Genomic DNA, 14,767 nt, shown 5'->3' with positions numbered 1-14,767 from the left:
TGATATTAAATATTTTATTCCATCCGGGGTCGAATGCCGGATGTTCCCGTATCATCCAGGACGTTGCCGGCAGAATTACGGATGTACCCCAGTTGTTCCCGGTTGTACCCTGGTCGTTCCCGGATCACCCCGGACGTCTACAGGGGCTCTGCCGGGATGTAAGTGAGACTGTAGCTTTATTGTGACCAAGTTATGCTCTGGACAAGCCTACTTACTAAGAAAATAAATAAAGGGCAGTAACTCATAAATCATGCAGTACAGAGTACTAATTCTTGTGCATTGCACTTCTTCTTCATGAGATCTATCATCCTATGAAGTTTCAAATCTATAGCTTTTAAAGTGTAGGAGCATTGGCCCGGACAAAAGTAAAGTATTATAATTTACAAAGGGCAATATCTCTAAAATCATGAAGTACAGAGTACTGGTTCTTGTGCACTGCACTTCTTCTCAATGAGATCTATCAAACTATGAAGATTCAAGTCCATAGCTTTTATAGTTTAGGTGAAATGGCTGGGATAAAAATAATGTAACAAAATAAACAAAGAGAAAAAAATAAAAAATCATGGAGTACCGGTTTTTCATGCACTGCATTTCATCTCAATGAGATCAATCATCCTATGAAGTTTTCAAAGCTTTTATATTTTAGAAGAAATGGCCCAGACAAAAATAAAGTGAGAAAATTAACAAAGCACAAAAACTCAAAAATCATCGAGTGATCACACATTGCAAAATGCAAAGTTATTTTGATTTTTAGCTCGACTATTCGCAGAATAATCAAGCTAATGCAGTTACCCATTTGTCGGCGTCGGCGTCCCTGTGGTTAAGTTTTTGCGTGCAAGCTGGTATCTCCATAACTACTGAAGGGAATGGCTTGAAACTTCACACACTTGTTCTCTGTGATTATCTAACATGATTGGCACAAATCCCATAACTCTGATTTGCTCTTTTGCATAATTATGCCCCTTTTTCGACTTAGAAATTCTTGGTTAAATTTTTGCGTGCAAGCTGGTATCTCCATAACTAGTGAAGGGAATGGCTTGAAATTCACACACCTGTTCTCTGTGATTATCTAACATGATTGGCACAAGTCCCATAACTCTGATTTGCTTTTTTGCATAATTATGCCCCTGTTTCGACATAGAAATTCTTGGTTAAGTTTTTGCGTGCAAGCTGGTATCTCCATAACTACTGAAGGGAATGGCTTGAAACTTCACACACTTGTTTTCTGTGATTATCTAACATGATTGGCACAAGTCCCATAACTCTGATTTGCTCTTTTGCATAATTATGCCCCTTTTTCGACTTAGAAATTCTTGGTTAAATTTTTGCGTGCAAGCTGGTATCTCCATAACTAGTGAAGGGAATGGCTTGAAATTCACACACCTGTTCTCTGTGATTATCTAACATGATTGGCACAAGTCCCATAACTCTGATTTGCTTTTTTGCATAATTATGCCCCTGTTTCGACATAGAAATTCTTGGTTAAGTTTTTGCGTGCAAGCTGGTATCTCCAAAACAACTGAAGGGAATGGCTTGAAACTTCACACACTTGTTTTCTGTGATTATCTAACATGATTGGCACAAGTCCCATAACTCTGATTTGCTCTTTTGCATAATTGTGCCCCTTTTTCGACTTAAAAATTCTTGTTTAAAATTTTGCGTGCAAGCTTGTATCTCCATAACTACTGAAGGGAATGGCTTTAAACTTCACACACTTGTTCTCTGTGATTATCTAACATGATTGGCATAAGTCCAATAACTCTTATGTGCTTTTGTACATAAGTATGCCCCTTTTTGGACTTAAAATTCTTGGTTATGTTTTTGCGTGCAAGCTGGTATTTCCATAACTTTTGAAGAGAATGGCTTGAAACTTCACACACTTGTTCTCTGTGATTATCTAACATGATTGGCACAAGTCCCATAACTCTGATTTGCTTTTTTGCATAATTATGCCCCTTTTTCTTCTTAGAAATTCTTGGTGAAGCAAATATCTCCAAAACTACTGAAGGGTTTGTGCCTTTTTAGCTCACCTGTCACAAAGTGACAGGGTGAGCTTTTGTGATCGCTTTTCGTCCTTCGTCCGTCTGTCCGTCGTCCGTAAACTTTTACTTTAAATGACATCTCCTCATAAACCAATAAGCCAATTTCATTCAAACTTTACATGAATGTTCCTTTGGTGGTCACCTTTGAAAATTGTTCAAAGAATTTAATTCCATGCAGAACTCTGGTTGCCATGGCAACCAAAAGAAAAAACTTAAAAAATCTTCTTCTAAAAAATCCAAAGAGCTAGAGCTTAGATATTTGGCATGAAACATCTTCTAGAGAGTGTCTACCAAGTTTGTTCAAATAAAAGCCCTGGGGTCAAAATTGGCCCCGCCCCAGGGGGTCATTGATTTTTCCTATATGCATATAGTAGGCTAAAACCTTAAAAAATCTTCTTTAAAAGAACCCAAAGACCTATAGCTAAGATATTTAGCATGAAACATCCTCTAATGGGTTTCTACCAAGTTTGTTCAAATAAGAGCCCTGGGGTCAAAATTGGCCCCACCCCAGGGGGTCATTGATTTTCTCTATATGCATATAGTAAAAACTTAAAAAAATCTTCTTGTAAAGAACCCAAAGACCTAGAGCTAAGATATTTAGCATGAAACATGTTCTAATGGATGTCTACAAAGTTTGTTCAAATAAAAGCCCTGGGGTCAAAATTGGTCCCGCCCGGGGGGTCATTCCCTATATGCATATAGTAAAAACTTAAAAAATCTTCTTTTAAAGAACCCAAAGACCTAGAGCTAAGATATTTAGCATGAAACATCCTCCAATGGGAGTCTACCAAGTTTGTTCAAATAAAAGCCCTGGGGTGAAAATTGGCCCCGTCCCAGGGGGTCATTGATTTTCCCTATATGCATATAGTAAAAACTAAAAAAACTTCTTTTAAAGAACCCAAAGAGCTAGAGCTAAGATATTTAACATGAAACATCTTCTAGTGACCGTCTACCAAGTTTGATGTAATAAAAGCCCTGGGGTCGAAATTGACCCGCTCAGGGGGGTCATTCATTTTCCTTATATGTGTATAACAAAAACTTTAAAAATCTTTTTTGAAAAAACTCAAACAGCTAGAGTTTAGATATTAAGCACGAAGCATCTTCTAGCGAGTGTCTACAAAGTTTGTTCAAATAAAAGCCCTGGGGTCAAAATTGGCCCGCCCCGGTGACATTGATTTTCCTTATATGTGTATAGCAAAAACTTAAAAATCTTTTTTGAAAAAACCTAGAGTTTAGATATTAAGCATAAAACATTTTCTAGTAAGTGTCTACAAATATTGTTCAAATAAAAGCCCTTGGGGCAAAACTGGCCCTGCCCCAGGTGTGTCATTGTTTTTAAGTATAGACCTTAGATGTTTAGCATGAAACATCTTCTAATGGGTGTCTACCAAGTTTGTTCAAATAAAAGCCCTGGGGTTTAAACTGGCCCCGCTCCGGGGGCCTATATACAGGTGAGCGACTTCAGGGCCATCATGGCCCTCTTGTTTGAACAATTTATAATAATAAAGCAGTGATTAACTCGATAAAACATCTTAATAACAAGCCTTTGTATCTTTTCGGACAATTTTATTCATATAGGTAAGCATTATTATAAACCAAAGAAACCCTTGTGAAAACTTTTCGAAAGTTTCCCGCTTAATCCCCCGGCATTTTTTGTTACCTATGTAATAACCTTTAAAACTTTTAAAAGGGCTAATTTTGCTATAAAAATTTCCTGCCAAAATATTTTCAGGGTCCCAAAGTGAAGAGTGTGAAGTAGTTTTTGGCCAATTTCCCTGGGGGATAATGATGAACCCGGGTGGATTTTAAAGGAAAAACCTGTGGGGACAGGAAAATGGTATGTTTTAAATAGGGTACTATATTTTACAAAAATAAAGTTTTGTTTCATGATGATTTTTAAATTTAATTTGGGATTTTGCTGGGACAATTTTTCCAGGGGCTTTTTAGTTTCCCAAAACTGACAATGTCATAATTTTATCCCTTTTGTATTTTGAAAACAGTTTTTAAAAAATAAGAAAAAGGAATATGATTATTTTTATATTATAAACATCACATTGCTGATGTTTTTGATATACTGAACTATTTCTCACAGTATTCAAACTTACATCCTATACTTTTTGTAATTAACTATGTGTATTCAATCAATGATTCCACAAATTTATGATTTTATATATATGTTACCCTTATCTGACTAGCCAACAGAAAATGCATGTATCCTGCAATCAAATTTCCTAGCCTTTAGACAGTTTGCAATTATATCTATGTTAAGACTGAAACACATACATTTTACTTCAATTAAAATTTGATAAATATAGATCTATGACCCCATGACTACACCATTTAGTTTATAATTAATATTATTATATGTAAAATAATTTGTTCAGACATATGTTATTATAAAATATTTGTTATGCAGGAAGCAGATGATCAGAACATATTTACAGCTCAATTATTTCCTGTGTTTCATGCCAAGGACACTGTAGGGTTACAGGAGATATTGTGGTTACAGGGAGCTGTCACTGATAATGATGATAGAGATATTCTCCGCAGGTCAGTCTACCAATTATTCATTGATCATTCTTGTACTATTACTCTGTTGTTGTGGTTATGTGGTTTAAAAAAGAATTTGAAGACACATGGCGGATAATGCATTTACACTGCTGTAAAAAACTTGAGCATATTGAAATATCATCATGAGTATTTGGGCCTGTTGAGATGCAAGAATGATGCTTAAATATTTTATTATTTTGTTTTGCAAAAATGAAGATGATTGGTTCTGTTCAGGAATCCAGAGGCATTTTTAATTCAGATGTACCTGTCTAACCTGAGGTTATTGATTATCAAATGTATTTTATTTTAATACAAGGGAGTTAATTTTTTTTCAATTGTAAAGAAATATATATTACCTGCTTAATTAAGATTCCCAAGTGGTTAAGGAAAATCTACACTAAAGGGAGAGAATTATAATAATATTATTCTGTCATACTTTGATTGTGAAAAGGAAAAGGTAAACATTTGTATCATGTATTTTATTAAATTTTATTTATAATATTCATGTAGATCTATGTTGGTTTTGTCAGTGTGTACAGCCTAACCTATTCGTAAGACTACCGCGTAATACAGAAAAACCTGCAAATAACGACCACTTTTTGATAACCTTATATTGATAAAATTGGAACAAAGTAACCTCCAAATAAAGACCACTTGTCTGTTAAGAGTTAAAGACCATGATTTATCTCACTCTTGGTTTGCCTTTGTTCCTGTGTTTGACTGTATATATGATTTCATGCAGTAACATCTAGCTTGAATTATTAAAATGACTATTATCTTTAAAAAAAAAAGTCATTAAAAATGCATTGTTGTCTTTGATAAATAATGTTTTACTGATTTATTCAACCATAAACATTTCAGATGGAGAAGTTCATGGCGTCTGAGTATGAAGGACATTCATTCATTAACAGATCTGAAAGGAGAGCTGGAATCTAGAAAGTAAATCTGTTATTCTTTAACCCTGCTGAATTTCTTAAATGGACTTGCCTAGCCTCATTTTTGGAACCATCCACTCTCAATTTTAGGGATATCAAGATGTTAATTTGAAGTTAGTCAGCTATCAGTATAAAGAAATGGTCAAGTTTCAAGTTTTATTTACAAATTCTCTGTTTGCATATATACAAATACAAGAGTCAATCTGCACAGATGTGTAGGCTGGTCTGGCTCTGTTATTTTGGCAAAGGTTAATTTTTTTTGTTTGGTTAAAAATAGTTTGTATTATTTCCTATATTGTTAGGTTTAACATGCTACTTTTATTGTGTCCTTACCAGTATTAATTTGCATGCACTGTAAATAAAGTATATAGCATGAATTATAGACTTTAGATTGAATTAAATGGATTTGGTAAAGGAGAAACAAATGTGCAAATGAAGGACTGATTTTACCAAATAAGCATGATATCCATTGAAACCCCATTGCTATAAACAAAAATTGGCACATTCGTATCAGGAATTTTCTGTTTTATATACACGGGCATGCCATTCTGTGTTTTTGGAGTCTTAAAAGGCAACTCTCATGTGTGAAATAATGTTATAAAATGTATATATATGTATTTTCAGGTTGTTGTTTTATACAGTAGGTCAGCATGATATTACAAAGGCATTGCTACAACAGGAGAATAAAGGTTTCCGTGTACTATATAACAGTGCTGTCATTGATGGATATACACAGTTACTACTTAATACACTCGACACAGGTATAGATGTATTTTCACATAGCAATTATTCCTCCGCTTGCTACCATTTTGAGGATAATTTCCAATATATCATATGCTTAAGATAAGATAAAAAAATCTCTCATAATTATATCATCTTCTTGAAAACTGATAAAAATCTTTTACATATTGGTGCTAAAATAATATATAAGACTTTGAAAGTTACTATGAGAGTTTACCAGTTTCTGTACGAAAGTGGTAACGCATTACAGTAACCATTTTAGGCTTGACTATTCAAAGAATAGGGAAAGCTATTGTACTCACCCATAATTGAAACTTCAATCATACTCGGAGGTCACTGACCAAGGCCAATAACTCTAACATGGATTTTGACAGAGACATGCCCCTTTTTGAACTTGTTTTACTATTAAACACTGAGAATTGTCAGTATGCTGTCCTACCAACAGCTCATGTTATGTTACTTGGGACCACTGCCATGAAAGAAAAAAATGCAAATAGTGCTGAACATTTTATGTACCATATAAGAGAGGCATACTTATATCCAGCAATAAAATCTTCATCTCTAATTAGTTGTGCAGGTATTTCATAAGAATATAGAACAGTTTCACATAAGCTGTCAAGCTCTGTATAAATATATTTTATATAGCTGTAATTGTATTGATATATATGTGTACTAGTTTGGGCATCTTGCATGAAGAATAGAGGTATATTTTATAAGATACCTGGAATTTGTATTCCATACATCCTGAACCCCAAAATATTAAAATGTGTATTTTTAATACTTTTGTCTACATTCTCCTTCCTTTTCTATATTGATATTTTTTAATACACTCTTCCTTTATTCCTCTTTTTTAACAGATTAATTAATATAAATGTCAAATATGTTTAATGGGATTAGCTGAGATCACATTGTTTTTGGTGTGTGTGTTGTTTTTTTTCACAGTATTTTATTATATAATACAAGTATGATGCCCTGATATTTTATTGACTTGTGTTGATTGAATATAATTAAGTAATGTCTTTGTTGATCATTCTTATATTATAAGGAAAATAATTGTTTTGAATAAATAAAACAACAATCTTTAATCAAAAGATACTATTGATTTAAGCTTATATAGAAAAATCATGTTAGAAGGTCAGTGTTGCAAAAATTCTATTTAGTTTTAACATATTTGTTTGAGCTTGATTGCAATGCTGGCGAACAATAAGTGATCCTAGTGTGACTTAAACCAGCAACCCATAGGTCATAAGGTAGACACTGGAATCAGGAGACCATCCACTTAAAAGATAGTGCTTAACATTGAACTAATCTTCTTAAAACTACTAAAGCTTAGTGTTAGAATAGACTAAATATTACATAGTATTGTAATAGAATTATTTAAAAGGAGATGAATTACTTAAACCTAGTGTTAGAATAGATATTGAACTAACTGCATTATTATGAAATAATATCTATGATAAATACATTGTCTCAGCAAATTAATCATTATAATTAATATTATATATACATGTATACTTTACTGATTTAAGAAGGAATATTTCCAAGTGTATTTGTTTCGAATATAAACAATGCAAATAAAGTACACACTTGTGTTACAGTTGGTGAAGGCAGTGACAGTGAGCTTCAAGCTGGTATGGCTGCCAGGACTCTCGCCAACATTGCTGATGTCCTAGGTTGTATGGCAGGACCCAAAGGTGGACTTAGAAGTGGTCCGGCTGCTAATACAGCTTGGGCAAAAGCCTTTCAGCTGCTTGAGGTAAAGTTGTCAACTCCTAATTTTACTACTGTGCATTAATGAATTGCTTAAGTTAGAAGTTAGATATGAATAATTGATGATAAAAAAAAAAAAAATCATTTATTCATACATGTATATGTATTTTACATCAATTTATTTGGATTTGAGACTTTGTTCTCCTGTTAGTTGTTACATAGGAATAAATTGATAAATTTTAGAAAAGGAATATCAAAGGGGGTATAGAGGCCCTTGCTAAAGAACGGAGTAAGTGGCTGGACAGACCTGACACCCTGATCCGTGCAGCGCGGCACTACGAGGGGGCAGCCCAGATACTTATAAGACATGCAGTGATGACAGCCAAACAGGTGATGAGTTTAATCCTTTCTGTGTAGCTGGTTTCCTGGCTAGAAATGAGGTTTGAGGAGATCATTTAAATAGATATAATACATATTTTGCAAAGGAAAAGACTAAGCATGGAACTCTGTGTTATTGACGTACTTATAGTTTCCTAGTATGTCTGCATTAAATTTCATAATTTATTAATTAGTATTTTGTTGGAAACAGAACAAACTCGACTAATGATTGCATTTTTAATTGAATGAATTCAAAGATTTTTAACTTCACGGTAAATATGACCGCACATGACAAATTACTGAGAGTACGTCAGTTATAGAGTTGCGTCAATAATACAGAGTTTGAGTATAAATATATTATCATCTGTTGTATGCAAAAAATTATTGGTATAAGGTTATTTTTGTTAGAATAATTTAAACAATTGTGCTCTCCTTTCCTTTTTTCACTGATCCTTAGAAGTATTGTTTTGAAACTTAAAATACTTGATTATGAATATCACCTCAATTTGTAGGCATTGGAATATAATTCTGTCATTGACTTTAACAAAATTATGCTCAGATAAGTTATTTATCAGCAAAGATATTCTTGTTATTTTCCAGTATTCATTTAAAAAATTAATTGATAATAAAAAAATCTATTATTAAGATGCAAGAGGAGACCAAAAAAGAACTTTTTACATATCATCTATGAGATATTTAAGATGCAGGTTAAAGTTGAATATTAGTATTAAAATAGCGCTAAAATGTTATGATTATAAATCAAAGCTTATATTTAGTTTAATATTTCATTGTTCTTATTTAAATATGTAAATGTTTTACAGTTTTTCAAGTTACAAGATGAGACCCCTGTAAGTCATGGAAGCTGGGTGCTTGCTGAGTGTCCAGCTAGAATAGATATAGCAGGTGGGTGGTCAGATACCCCACCTATAACATATGAACATGGCGGGGCTGTGACCACTGTCGGGCTTCTTATTGAGGGAAAGGTAAGACTCACTGTCTGTCTTAAACTTGTCAGGTAAAAAAGCTTGTTTGCATGATTGCTATGCTCCCCGAAAAATTTCGGGGGAGCATATAGTCGTCGAGTTGTCCGTCCGTCAGTCTGTCCGTCCGTCTCGAATTCGTGTCCGGCCCATAACTTTGTTATTTGAAGTCAGATTTTAAAACTATTTCACAGAAATGATCACCATATTGAGACGACGTGTCGCGCGCAACATTTGAGTCGCTACCTTGAAGGTCAAGGTCACAGCATGACCTTGCAGCAAAATCGTGTCCGGTCCATAACTTCCTTATTTGAAGTTGGATTTTAAAAATATTTCACAGAAATGATCACCATATTGAGACGACGTGTCGCGCGCAACATTTGGGTCGCTACCTTGAAGGTCAAGGTCACAGCATGACCTTGCAGCAAAATCATGTCCGGCCCATTACTTTGTTATTTGAAGTCGGATTTTAAAACTTTTTCACAGAAATGATCATCATATTGAGACGATGTGTCACGCGTAATATTTGGGTTGCTACATTGAAGGTCAAGGTCACAGCATGACCTTGCAGCAAAATCGTGTCCGGTCCATAACTTTGTTATTTGAAGTCGGATTTTAAAATTATTTCACAGAAATGATCACCATATTGAGACGATGTGTCACGCATAACAAGTCGGTCGCTTCCTTAAAGGTCAAGGTCACAGCATGACCTTGCAGCAAAGTCGTGTCTAGCCCTTAACTTCGCTATTTGAAGTCGGATTTAAAAAGTATTTCACAGAAATGATTATCATATTAAGATGACGTGTCACGTGCAACATTTGGGTCGCTACCTTGAAGGTCAAGGTCACAGTATGACCATTCAGCAAAATCGTGTCCAGCCCATAACTTCCTTATTTGAAGTCGGATTTTTAAACTATTTCACAAAAGTGATCACCATATTGAGATGACGTGTGGCGCGCAACATTTGGGTCACTACCTTGAAGGTCAAGGTCACAGCATGACCTTGCAGCAAAATTGTGTCCGACACATAACTTCATTATTTGAAGTCGGATTTTACATCGCTACCTTGAAGGTCAAGGTCACGGCATGACCTTGCAGCAAAATCGTGTCCGGCCCATAACTTCGTTACTGGAAGTCGGATTTAACAACTATTTCACAGAGATGATCACCATATTGAATCGACGTGTCGCATGCAACATTTGGGTCGCTACCATGAAGGTCAAGGTCACAGCATGACCTTGCAGCAAAATCATGTCCGGCGCATAACTTTGTTATTTGAAGTCGGATTTTACAACTATTTCACAAAAATGATCATCATATTGAGACAATGTGTCGTGCACAACATTTGGGTTGTTTTTACACTTTGAACTTTGTCTGTGACATAACTCTGACACAACAAGAGGTATACCTTCCTGTGTCCAAAACCTATTCGGGGAGCATCACCCGGTTCAACCGGCTCTTGTTTTTTATGCCTCCACTTGTGGGAAAGGGGGATATAGATTTGCCCTTGTCTATCCTGAAGACTGACAGACCAGTTGTATGTGGGGAAATGGGTGTCTTTGGAAACTCTTCTAGTTTTTTTTCTCATGATTATCATATTCACACTTTTATGTAACATTGAAATAAACATATAAGAAGCCATAAGAAAAATTGTGTTTAGTTAGAAATAAAGTCAAATTACTATTGTAGTTCTTTTACAAAATGATTTTAAAATTTGCAGGAAGCAAATTATTTTTGAACATCTACATATGGACCATAATTGTATCGCAGTGATTTTAAAAACTGACTAAAATCTTAAGTTTTTATGTAAAGTATCTTTCGAATTGTTTCTTGTACTTATCTCATCAGTTACTGTATATAATACAACATATTGTCACCTTAGTGCAGTAACAGGTAAATTCCTTATATAACTTAATAGGAGTTAACCTGTTACTGCACTAATGTGCTGATACATTTAATGTTTGTTATTGACTATAGAGACCAATAGGGGCAAAGACGAGAAGAATTGATGAGCCAAATCTGGTGCTAGTTTTACACGGTTCATCTGAACAGAAACAAGTAGTGTGTAAAGAAATATCTGATCTAGCTGATTATTATAACCCACATACACCAGGTAATGTTATCTAACTGTCTCTAGTATATTGTCTTATAGCATAATGATCTTTTCTAAATGATTGATATTATTTTCATATATCAGGTAATATAGTTTGGCTATTTAGTTGTTTGTATTGTAAGGTTGTAAGTTAAACTAACACTGTAAAACTGACAATGGGTCTTTAAGGGAGGGTGCTTAAGGTCACTGATTTAAATTCAACTACTATTAACACATAGAGTTCAAATCCTGTCAGTGACTGAATTCTTTCATTTGAGGAAGCTATTCAGCTAACTAGCAGGTCCTACTTTTATATTAGTTACTTTTTGTAGATATTTAAAAATAGTAATTATTTATACATATATGTATACATATTATACTTCAGGTGCTCTATTGAAAGCAGCATTTGTGTGTGCAGAAATTATTGACCTGAAATCCAGTCAGACATTGAAGGAGCAGTTAGAAACCAAGTATCAGGGTGGCTTTGAGTTACACAGCTGGACAAACCTGCCACATGGCTCAGGTAAAATGATACTGGTAGTCCCATAGTTTTATCAATCTTTTATTTAAAGCATAAGAATTTATCCCAGGGTTTTCGAAAGAGGTGACTTAATGACTTCTAATAACTGGAGTCTATGCATCTCTTAGCTCCAGCAGGTGAACCCTGGTTTTGCTTTTAAGTTTGTAACACTTGAGGTTGGTCAAAATTGTCTTTCCGGTTTTGGCACCTTATGACATATACTGTGTTGGTGTACTGTAAAACCAAACAAACTGTGTGTAATGAATTCATTTTTCTATATAAATATGTATTATTTTGTGTATATAGGTTTAGGTACAAGCAGTATTCTAGCTGGTGTTGTCATGGCATCATTACTGAAGGCTGCTGGGAAATCATGTGACACCACCTCTCTCCTTCATGCTGTAAGTAGTCACTCATTTCATATCAAGGGTACATCTTTCTTGATTTGATCAAGTTTGACTTTTGTAGCCAAGTGGTTCGTGTTACTAAACTAAAGTCTCTTGCTGAAGATAGAAGAATTGGCACTTGTTCTACTATCAAGCAAGGAGAATAGTCAAGCAAGCTGTCCTACCAAGATTTGTAAAATTGTTTCATTTAGTTTAAAACAAGCATCATTAAGTTATTTAAATTTGTATTTTTCATTTATTACTGTTTGATCACTGTTTTGATGATGAATTTATATTCATAAATTACTATATCCTACCACTTGCAGGTTTTATACCTGGAACAGCTGTTGACAACAGGTGGAGGCTGGCAGGACCAGATAGGGGGTCTTACTGGTGGTGTTAAACTAGGACTGTCAGAGGCCAAGCTGCCATTATTTGTGGAAGTTGTAGATCTCAAGATAAAACCTGAGATCATTCAGGCATTTAATGAAAGAATTGTGTTGATTTACACAGGAAAGACAAGGCTGGCGAGGAACTTACTCCAGGTAAAGATTGGTTGAGATCATGTATCCACAACACAACATATGTGCTATAAGATACTGAAGAGATCTGAAACATGTACTTGGAAGTTATAACATAATAGTGTTCTCAAATAACCCAAATGTTTCTTCCTATAAAGCTAGTACTGGTTTATTTTGCAACCATTTAATATTTTTATCACAGTCACCAAATTTTATTATGCAACATTAAAGATAAAGTTTTTACAACCCAACATTCCTGAGTTTACCCAGTAAAATACAGTTAACCCTGCCAAAACCCACTGGATTGGTGTTTTACTCTTTAATACCTTGGTTTTTGTTGTTGTTTTTTTTACCTTGATTAGGGGCATTTGTGGTTGGTTGGTTGAGGTAGTTGACTTTAAACCACTTGCCCTTTCATGGCTGTAGGTTCAAAGCCCACCAGGGAATTTGAATTCTCTCATGTGGGAAAGGTTACAGAATGGTGTTGGTTCTACTCGGGTGCCCACTTGTGCCTGAAATAACGCAAAGAAAGAACCATGATTATGTCTCCTTACTATTAATCTGTATTAATAAACTACATATTATAAAGAATACTTAATGGACATTTTAGTGTACTTGTCTTTGTGTTGTAGGATGTTTTAAGAAATTGGTATGCAAGGAATCCCCAGATTGTTGAAACAGAAGATAAATTGGTTCAACTAGCGAAGGATTGTGCTAAATTTTTTCAAGAAGGTATGACAATAGTTTATGCAGTGTTAACATGATTTTTGATCATTAGCAGTCTGGTTAGGATTAGTTATCTAATATCACAGGGGCAATTGTAGGCGAATGGTAAATGTCTTTAACCTCTCACTGGTGGGTTTAAATCCCACCAGGGACTTTGAATTCCTTTAGGCAGTTAACAGCTAGCTACTAGAATGCTATTGGTTCTACTCGAGTGCCTTGTTGAGCCTGCAATAATACACATAGTGGTACCTGAGGTCTTCATCCATTCATTAGTAAAGCTGGAAAGTGGCCATTACAGTTTTGGTATGATCACAAACAAACCTAAAATCACTTTGTCTCATTAATTTGGTTTTCACATCCTTCAAAAAATGCTGCATTGTTTCATTTGAGGAAGATGTCCAGGTAATTATACCCCCAAAAACGAAGTTTGGGGGGGTATATAGGAGTCACCCGGTGGTCGGTCGGTTGGTCGGTCGGTCCAGACGTCCGTTGCATTTTCCTTGTCCGGAGCATAACTTGATAACTAATGGTTGGAATTCAATATAACTACATACAATGGTCAAGCACATTGAGAGGAAGTGCAGTGCACAAGAACCATAACTCTATCTTGACTAATTACAGAGTTATTGCCCTTTGTTACTTTTCCTTGTCCGGGGCATAACTTGAAAACTACTGTTTGGAATTCAAAACAACTTCATACAATTGTCAAACACAATAAAGGGAAGTGCAGTGCACAAGAACCATAACTCTATCTAAAGTAATTACAGAGTTATTGCCCTTTGTTGCTTTTCCATTGCTTTTTTTTTGTCCGTTGCATTTTCCTTGTCCGGAGCATAACTTGAAGACTAATTGTTGGAATTCAATATAACTACATACAATATTCAAGCACATTGAGAGGAAGTGCAGTGCATAAGAAACATAACTCTATCTTGACTAATTACAGAGTTATTGCCCTTTGTTACTTTTCCTTGTCCGTGGCATAACTTGAAAACTACTGGTTTGAATTCAAAACAACTTCATACAATTGTCAAACACAATAAGGGGAAGTGCAGTGCACAAGAACCATAACTCTATCCAAAGTAATTACAGAGTTATTGCCCTTTGTTGCTTTTCCATTGCCTTCTTTTTTTTGTCCAGACCATAACTTGAAGACTAATGGTTGGAATTCAATATAACTACATACAAT

General features: G+C 34.9%; 1 protein-coding gene across 1 annotated transcript in view; it reads left to right on the top strand.

Moving 5' to 3' along the window:
* Positions 1–14,767, top strand: part of LOC132717150 (L-fucose kinase-like) — a 46,186-nt gene that overhangs the window by 28,540 nt on the left and 2,879 nt on the right. The window contains exons 18-28 of the mRNA XM_060700557.1: positions 4,459–4,592; positions 5,454–5,531; positions 6,152–6,288; positions 7,867–8,024; positions 8,222–8,368; positions 9,178–9,339; positions 11,314–11,449; positions 11,814–11,951; positions 12,255–12,349; positions 12,661–12,879; positions 13,488–13,587. Of these exons, the coding sequence (XP_060556540.1) occupies positions 4,459–4,592; positions 5,454–5,531; positions 6,152–6,288; positions 7,867–8,024; positions 8,222–8,368; positions 9,178–9,339; positions 11,314–11,449; positions 11,814–11,951; positions 12,255–12,349; positions 12,661–12,879; positions 13,488–13,587 (1,504 nt within the window). The remainder of the gene's footprint in view (positions 1–4,458; positions 4,593–5,453; positions 5,532–6,151; positions 6,289–7,866; positions 8,025–8,221; positions 8,369–9,177; positions 9,340–11,313; positions 11,450–11,813; positions 11,952–12,254; positions 12,350–12,660; positions 12,880–13,487; positions 13,588–14,767) is intronic.

Source organism: Ruditapes philippinarum, unplaced genomic scaffold (assembly GCF_026571515.1).
Source record: "Ruditapes philippinarum isolate M1 unplaced genomic scaffold, ASM2657151v2 ctg683_1_1_1_1, whole genome shotgun sequence".
NCBI classification, from domain to species: Eukaryota; Metazoa; Mollusca; class Bivalvia; order Venerida; family Veneridae; genus Ruditapes; species Ruditapes philippinarum.
This window is presented reverse-complemented; position numbering and strand designations above follow the sequence as displayed.